Source organism: Artemia sp. Qi Xiang Cuo, chromosome 21 (genome assembly GCF_049724085.1).
Source record: "Artemia sp. Qi Xiang Cuo chromosome 21, ASM4972408v1, whole genome shotgun sequence".
In the NCBI taxonomy this organism is placed as follows: Eukaryota; Metazoa; Arthropoda; class Branchiopoda; order Anostraca; family Artemiidae; genus Artemia; species Artemia sp. Qi Xiang Cuo.
Genome location: NC_142814.1, coordinates 34,181,283 through 34,190,146, shown reverse-complemented (window position 1 = coordinate 34,190,146; position 8,864 = coordinate 34,181,283). Strand labels below are relative to the sequence as shown.

At 36.2% G+C, this 8,864-nt stretch overlaps 1 protein-coding gene across 2 annotated transcripts in view; it reads left to right on the top strand.

The window, feature by feature from the left end:
- The first annotated feature begins 5,739 nt into the window (after nucleotides 1-5,739).
- Nucleotides 5,740-8,864, top strand: part of LOC148939471 (peroxiredoxin-6-like) — a 46,617-nt gene continuing 43,492 nt past the window's right edge. Inside the window, exon 1 of one of the 2 annotated variants that reach the window (XM_089107029.1) lies at nucleotides 5,740-5,866. In XM_089107029.1, the coding sequence (XP_088963155.1) occupies nucleotides 5,784-5,866 (83 nt within the window). In that variant the 5' untranslated portion in view covers nucleotides 5,740-5,783. Of the gene's footprint in view, nucleotides 5,867-7,888; nucleotides 7,992-8,864 lie in introns of those variants that run through there. The other variant, XM_089107030.1, reaches the window with a different exon arrangement.

The window sequence follows — 8,864 nt, the reverse complement described above, 5'->3', positions numbered from 1 at the left end:
TACACAATTTTCTTTTGTGTTTACTAGTCAAAAATTACTCCATAGTTGAAGTGGGCCTTTAAGTTTTGTTGACTGCCTCAGTTCCCTTTAAGTCCTTTTTTTGTGCTGCACTTTGAGGAGAAGCAATTTTTGTTACTTCTCCATTGGGGTTCCCTTAGCCCAAAGTTTATATAAGTCTCAAGCCAACTGGAAAACTTCGATGCTGTTTTTCACCCCCTTTGTTACAGGAGAGACCAGTTTCATATGGACCAATCCTTGGAATAATTTTTTGCGCTTTAGTCCGCTTGGCTCTAAGACTTACGGTTGTGAGTCTCAAAGAAGGAGAGCCCCTAAGCTCTCCTCCATTCCACAGCAAAGCTTTGGTGATATTTTTGTCGAAGAAAATAAGTCAAAGATATTTCGAAGATAAATCAACACATTGATCAGATGCCCTAAGGGGTTACAAAAGGACACAGGCATCAGAAAATGTTCCAGGATATATGACGAGAGCTGAGGAGGGGACCTCCTCTCTTCTACAGGATAAATTCTGCTCTTTTGGGGTGTAATATTACTCTTTACTTTCGTAATAAAGAGGTAGACTTGAAATATTGCCGGAAATCAAGAAGGATTAGATATCAATTTCTACCCCTCCTCCCTTTCTAGAACAAATTCTATATTTATATGAAGGCTCAATAATAATTAGAAAGTTTTGGCATCAAAATGCAATCTTTGAGGCATCTGCCCCCCCCCCATTTCGTTTATTTTTAAATAAATGAACCTATGGAAGGTTCATTTATTTTTAAATAAATGAGGCTTCAAAATAAATTTCAGAAACATTTATCTGCAGATTGAAGGGAGGTATTACCCTACAGCACCCTTATTCAGGCTCAGTTTAACTGAACAGAGACGAGAGATTCATTCCTTCCACCTCCCTCCCGCACGCCTTCCAATTTTTATCTGAAGGCTCATGGAGATTTAGAGAAACTGGTCGATTACACAATGACCAACCGCCCTTTCTTCATGGTAGATGATGTACAATTATACACTTTTCTTTGTTCTTTTTATTTGTTTTAATGTGTCTTTAAGTTTTAACATTAAATTTTGCAAGACTAAGTTTCAACATTAATTGGAACAATAAATTCGAACATAAACTCTAAAATATTGGGTACTTCGACATTACCTGGTGGTAGATTCAGGATTTGAGAAAAGTGGAAGAATAAAACTTACAAAGCAAAGGAGATAACGGACAATTTATGTGATTGGTAGATTATTTAATCGAAAAGCAAGGACTAAAGCCTTTATGACAAATATGCTACCCCCTTCCAGAATATTTTCAAAACGATGAAGTCAAAAAGAGAGCCTTTTGGCCTTTATTATGCCAAATTACTGTTTTGGGGCACCTAATGGCCAAACATAGCATTTTGAAATTGTATGATCTGTATAAATTCATATAAATAAATACGTAGATGTAAACATGAGCTAGGGTCATCAAGGTCAAAATTATGCACAGGACAGGCATGTGCGCACTATGCTGCAGAGATAGGACTTAAGGATCAAGTAAGGCCCCTAAAGCTTCAAAGCTTTAACACTTTCTTCATACCCTCCTTTGATGTCCATATCATTTGCCTTGTTTTGGCTGTTTTTGAGCTTGCACCCCCTCTCTCTGAGATGGTATATCCTGAAATGATTTCTCCTTGCGTTCCTACTTTCTTGGAATTAGGGTGGGGTCCCGTAGAGTTTGACAGACGACAATAAGCCTGTGAAAATGCAAAGAAAACTTTTGGGCCGGCTAAATCAAAAAATCTTGTAAAACTTTTCACATTACAATGCCACAGTTTCATTTAGTTTGCCTGAGTCATTTTCTTCGAAGGTGGGCCATACATCAAAATATGTAGCCTAATATTTACGTTTCATGTATCTAGTCTCTTCTATCTGCTTAGACTACGAAAACTGGGACAGATGACAGTATGGAAGTACGAGGAAATAGGCTAGGCGGAGGGTGTATATTTTAGGAAGTAGTTTCAATTCATTAAAAATTGTAAACAGATGAATTGAAATAGGAGCTTGAATGAACTTTTAGAGTTTTGCGAGTTCAGGGTGCTAGAATAAATTTGAAAATTAATGTTAAGAAGACAAAGTCACTAAGGCTAGGAATAAGTGAAGATGAAAAGGTGACGTTAGGTAACGAACAGATTGATCAGGTGGGAAGTTTCACTTATCTTGGTAGCATTATTATTAAAGACGGTAGCATTATTATTAAAGACGGTGGGAGCAGTAAAGATGTTAAAAGTAGACTAGCCAAGGCTCAGGTTTTTTTCACAGTTAAAAAAAGTTTGGAAGAATAGGAAGATAAGCCTGCAGACCAGGATTAGAATATCAGAAGCTACAGTGATGAGAGTGGTCAAACATGGCTCTGAAGCATGGGCGCTCCAAAAAGTGGATGAATATTTGCTAGATGTTTTCCAGAGAAACTGCCAACAGATTGTTTTGAGTACCCGACTGACTCACCGTAGTCCAAACAGTAGGCTGTAGGAAAAATGGGGTTCAGTCCCACTTTCTAAGGCTATAATGAACAAAAGGTTGAGATGGCTAGGGCACGTAGTGCGGATGAAGGATGACATATTGCCGAAGATTATCCTTTTCGACAAACCGTCTAGGGCTAAACGAAAATCAGGTTTTCCTCGTTTGAGGTGGGAGGACGTCATAAAGAAAGATTTAAAGGAAATGGGAACTTCCTGGGAGGGTGTAAAAAGCGAGGCTTTGAATCGATTGAGATGGAGGAGTAGCGTGCATAGCTGTGTTGACCTCAGGTGGGTGGGTGCTGTGATGAGTTGTTAATAGTAGTAGTAGATCAAGCTAGACAGGTTTCATCTTAACAATGCAATCACGCATTTGAGATAATAGCAAAAAATTGCAAATATATTAAAATCGTGGGAGTGGTGGGCCTAAAGGGTTTTGATCGTTTGTTTTCGTACGTACATGCTTGTGGCTTGTTGTGTTTCCTCTTACTGAAGCATAGTACTTCGAACCTAATATCTAAGTTTTTCGAATTAAACTTGGAGGGGGGAGGGAGAGTTCAATAATTTTTTATCTTAATATTTTTTCTACTTAATGTGTTCTTTTCAATTTATTAAACACTAGAATTAACTCTAAAAATTTATCATGAAATTCTAAACATTGAATATATTATGGTCCATAGCAACGGGTATACATAGGAGGAAGGGGGGGGGGGTGCTTGCCCGAACCATATGTACTGATTTTTGTTTCTCAAGTAATCATAATTAAAAGTAATTTGAGTGTTCTTTTGATTTTTTAAAAAATCTTCCTCATCCATGGAATATATCTTCGTTTCCTCGTTTCACGTCAAAATGTTCTTGCATGTGCTTTTTTCGAATCTGGGCCACTCTCCCTGAATTAATCTAAAGTATGATAATAAGACAGAACGAAATTAAATATTACCACATTGCATTCTCAATAAGTCCCGACGCAAATTAGCATGTTTTGGACGACCCAAAAAATCACAAAACAACTATTATTACATTTCCTCAGAAAACAAAAATCTCTTATTCCTTTCTCTCCACCACCCTTACCAAACAATTAATCTTCAATTCTAAAATTCATGGTTTATAGGGAACTTGAATGAGTTCATAATCTTTAGCCCATCACAAATCCCGACACATATTGGCAATCACGCTAGCTTAAATTTGTTACTTTTTCTTTGAAGAAAGAAATAAGGAAAACCCAAACTGCTGAGTAGATTTTTTTCATTTTTCGAGAAACTAGCGATAATAGGGAAAAAGATCAGAGCTGATTTGTTAAATCAGCGTAACAAACAGCAAAATTTTACCGAAAATCTGTGCCGTTGCTTTATAATTCTGTACGTATTTGTCAAATCGGCTCTGATTTTGGCTACGTCTATTTTGCCCTTCAACACAAATTTGGTGACGAACAGAGAAAACACCTCTTGAATTAGAATATCTTTAGGACTAGAGACCTGTTTAGAAAAAATCCCACTATGGTCATATCACTTCCTATGTTTTGTTTGGAAATAAATTATCTTTGGACTTTGGTTAGCTAAAATGAATAGGCAAACTTTTCTTGTTTTATTAAAGAATGGCTTCTTCTCCCTCCTGTCTAACCCAGTTGAGGAACGATGAGAACTTGTTACTGTAGCAAAGTTATTATCCTTCCTGAACTTTTGGGACAGGGAAAGAATCATTTCTTAATAAAACAAGAAAATTTTTCATATTCCTTTATAGTGAATAAAATTTAACATCCTCCCCAATAAAACATATAAAGTAAGGAATGAACTGAGGCTTTCTTAATAAAACTGGCCTTAAGGGCTCGGCACACGTAGCTGATTTCGGGAACCGATTTCAGCATCAGTGGACAAACGATAGCGGTAAGAAAAAATTATTGGAAAGAAACATTTATTGCGTGAGATTTTCAAAACAAATAATCATGGACACAAATAGTCAACTGGAGTTTATTATTGGTTGCATGATTGACTCAGCTTAGCTCTCAGCTGAGTAGCGGGGTCTTTCACCACAGACATCTCTGGCTGACTGTTTATTTGTATTCCTATTTTTTGTGATGATCTTGATGAAAATCAGCGCGGAAAACTAGAAAATTTTTCGAGCTCAAATCAAAGCCGATTTCTTTTAAAATCGGTTTCTGATTTTGAAATCAGTTCCTGAAATCAGCTAGTATGTCCAGCCCTTTAGACAAGAAACTGAAGAAGCTAAATTTTAAGAAGAAGAAGTGATTATTTCATGAATTTGAGTCTCAGAGATATATCTACCACCTCCCAATTTTTGTGGATGGCTCAAAAACAGATTCCAGGACTGCTTGTGGAGTCCACTTCCCATCTTTAGGTATAGCAGCTGCTGAAAGGCTCCAAAATGATGTGAGTATCATGACAGCTGAAATAGCTGCCATCAACATTGCATTGGAAACCATTATAAAGATGCCAAACCCCCCAAGAAACACCCCTCTTATAATTTATTCAGACTCAAAATCAGCCCTTGCCTCGGTATCACCAGAACATTCAGATTACCCAGACAATGATACCTCCACCACTCTTGTACTATTGAACCAACTACTTAAACAAGGTATATCCACAAAATTCCAGTACATCCCAAGTCAGATGGGTATAAAAGGGAACCACAAGGCAGATGAAATAGCTAAATCTGCCCTTCAGCTTGAAATAATTTCTGGAAGACCTATCCCAGTAAGAGATGTAAACCATTGGCGCCTAAAAATTTATCTAGCAAACCAACGCCCACCAAACCTTTCTCCATTTATATCCCGGAAAGACTCAAAGATGTACCACAGAATACGATCAAATGCTACTGGCCTTAACGGCCAAACTTATCACTATCAAAACACAACCATTCCAACAGTAATGAGCCCTCTTTGCCGCCTATGTCAAGCCTATGATGAGACCATCAACCATGTTCTTTTTGGTTGCCCTGTGGCAAATCTCAACCATAAAAAAGAATGGCTAACTTTATCTGCTATATTCAAGCGCCTCAAGCTAACCCCTAATATTGACCAACTAACACAAAGGAGACACTCTTCAACTGATGATGCTGAATTGTTCAAAGCTGTCTTTAACTGCCTAAATATAGGTGGTTTCATCAATGATGTATAAAGCCTATTATTGAATAATAATAGTCTAATCTCTATATTTCGGATAGGCTATTCGGATAGGCTATCCGAAGCCTATAATTGAAGAAGAAGAAGTGAAGAAGGATACGACGCAGCCTTGCTGTTAAATAGAAGAAGAAGAAGAAAGCCTTAAAATGAAGCTAGGTCAAACATTCCCAGATTTTAAAGCTGATACTTCTCATGGACCAATTTCATTTCATGAGTGGATTGGCGATAGGTTAGTATATAGCCTGCAGTAGCCTAATAGGCTATCTTTTGTAATTAGCCCAGGTCTACAGAATTTCTGGCCTAAGCTAACCATTGTTCAGTCCACTCTTTTTTGTTCAGTTCAGTCCACTCTATGCTTTTTGGGAAAGAATACCAGGGTACAAAATACTATTTTTTTTAAAAGAATACCAGGGTACAACTCTTAGATTAGAGGATTCTATTAATCTTGGAAAGTAGGTAGATTTGGGATAATAAAACTCCCAGGAATGGATCTATAGCCCTAGCCTAAATGATTCCATGGAAAGGTAGCCTATTTTGAAGTATTGACATCCACTCCTTCCCCCTGCAATGGTTCTGACCTTTTAAAATCTTTGTGTTATAAAAGTGAAACCTTGACAAGTAGATCAACTGCTCAAATGAGACTCAAGAAGAGTATTTTAACTCTCATATCTTTGCTCAATCTTGATTTATAAGGTTCTAAAGGCTTATAAATCTATAGCCTACCTTAAATTTAGGAAGAAAACCTTGATAAAGTATAAAAATCTATAGAAATAGCCTAATGGGAATTGCATGTAAATAGCCTAAAGCTAGAGCCAATTTAATAGAGCTTAAAGCGGGGCTCCCACAGCATCAATAAAGTTAATAAAGTATTCTGCAAAGTTACATACTGTAAAGTTTGTCGTGCTCACACATGAATTTTACCTTCCTGACCTTATGGAAATTTTTTGAAGCAATTAATTTGGATTATTCATACGTTCATTCTTGAATATATTTGACATTATTTTTTTATAACTTTTTCAATTTAATAAGTTAGTCGTCAATTAGATGTTGTTTTTACTTTAAAATTTACTAAAGAAGGCTAACAGATAAAAATGAGGACCCAATTCTTGACACATTACTTCACTTATTTCCTTAAATGCATTTTCAACACAAATTCTGTCCTTATGTTCCCCTTGTTAGGAACTGTATATTAAAGGTTTATTTCTCACTAGTGAAAAAAGCAAGTCTTCTGCTTCAATGTTCCACATATCAATCCCACAGATGGGAGAAAAAAGTTCAAGACTGGCTATCTAATTAGTTTCTTTTAGCTGAATTGAAATTTTCCACAAGTCTTCTCCTATTGGCTAAACTTTCCGGACTTTATTGAAAAAGTTAAATAAAGTTTAACTTCTTTCTGACAACCATAAAGTCAATAAAGTTATAAGAGGAAAATGGTTTATTAACTTTATGGACAGGTGTATTAACTTTATTGACAATGTGGGAGCCCTGCTTAAAAACCTAAAATTAAGGTAAAATATTTATTGTCAACATTTAGACAGGCTAGGCAAACTCTGCTATGCTTACACTGTTCTAGGCCCTAGAGACAAGAAAAATTAGATATAATAGCCTTGTGATGTCTTCCCAGGGTATATAGACCACTTTTCTTTGGCATAGGCTAGGCCTAGCTGTGTTGACCTCAGGCGGGTTGGTGCTGTGGCGAGGTGTTAGTAGTAATAATAGATCAAGCTAGACAGGTTTCATCTTAACAAAACAATCACATATTTGAGATAATAGCAAAAAATTGCAAATATATTAAAATCTTGGGAGTGCTAGGCCCAAAGGGTTTTGACTGCTTGTGTTTGTATGTAGGCTACATGCTTGTGGCTTTTTTTGGCTGTTACTTAAGTGCAGGGCTTCAAACCTAATATCTAAGTTTTTCAAATTAAACTTGGAGGGGGGAGAGAGAGTTCAATAATTTTTTATTTTAATATTTTTTTCTATTTAATAGAAATTTTGTTATTAACCCAGTTGAGGAACAATGAGAACTTGCTGCTATAGCAAAGTTATTATACTTCCTGAACTTTTGGGACAGGGAAAGAGTCATTTCTTAATAAAACAAGAAAAGTTTGCATATTCCTTTATAGTGAATAAAATTTAACATCCTCCCTAATAAAACATATAAAGTAAGGAATGAACTGAACTGAGGCTCTAATAATAAAAAAGGCTTTAGACAAGAAACTGAAGAAGCTAAATTTCTAGAAGAACTGAAGAAGGATACAAAGCAGCCTTAAAATGAAGCTAGGTCAAACATTCCCAGATTTTAAAGCCAATACTTCTCATGGACCAATTTCATTTCATGAGTGGATTGGCAATAGGTTAGTATATAATGTACAGTAATATCTTGTAACTAGCCCAGGTCTACAGAATTGCTGGCCTTAGCTGACCATTATTCTATTAAAGGGACAGTCTGCTCTCTTTTTTTTGAAAAAGTACCAGGGTACAACTCTAGATTTGAGGATTCTATTAATCTTGGAAAGTAGGTTGATTTGAGATAATAAAACTCCTAGGAATGGATCTATAGCCCTAAATGATTCCATGGAAAGGTAGCCTATTTTAAAGTACTGACATTCACTCCTTCCCCCTGCAATGGTTTGGACCTTTTGCAATCTTTGTGTTATAAAAGTGAAACCTTGACAAGTAGATCAACTGCTCAAATGAGACACAAGAAGAGTATTTTAAGTCTCATATCTTTGCTCAATCTTGATTTATAAGGTTCTAAAGGCTTATAAACCTATAGCCTACCTTAAATTTAGGAATAAAACCTTGGTAAAGTTTAAAAATCTATAGAAATAATGGGAATTGAATGTAAATAAAGCTAGAGCCAATGAAATAGAGCTTAAAAACCTAAAATTAGGGTAAAATATTTATTTTCAAAATTTAGACAGGCTAGGCAAACTCTGTCATGCATACACTCTTCTAGGCCCTAGAGATAAGAGCAGTTAGATATAATAGCCTTATGACATCTTCTCAGGGTATATTTTAGGTTCTAGATTCATTACTGAAAGTCTTATTCACATAATGCTTGTTCACATGGGCACACAAAAGTTGAATTCCAGGGGGGAGGAGGGCTTACCTGGTATAATTGTCACTTCTATTGCTAGGGTAAAAGACCACTTTTCTTTGGCATTCTGGAAAAATAGATATGGGTATTTGGACCACCCCTATTTTACCACAGTATGATGCAATGT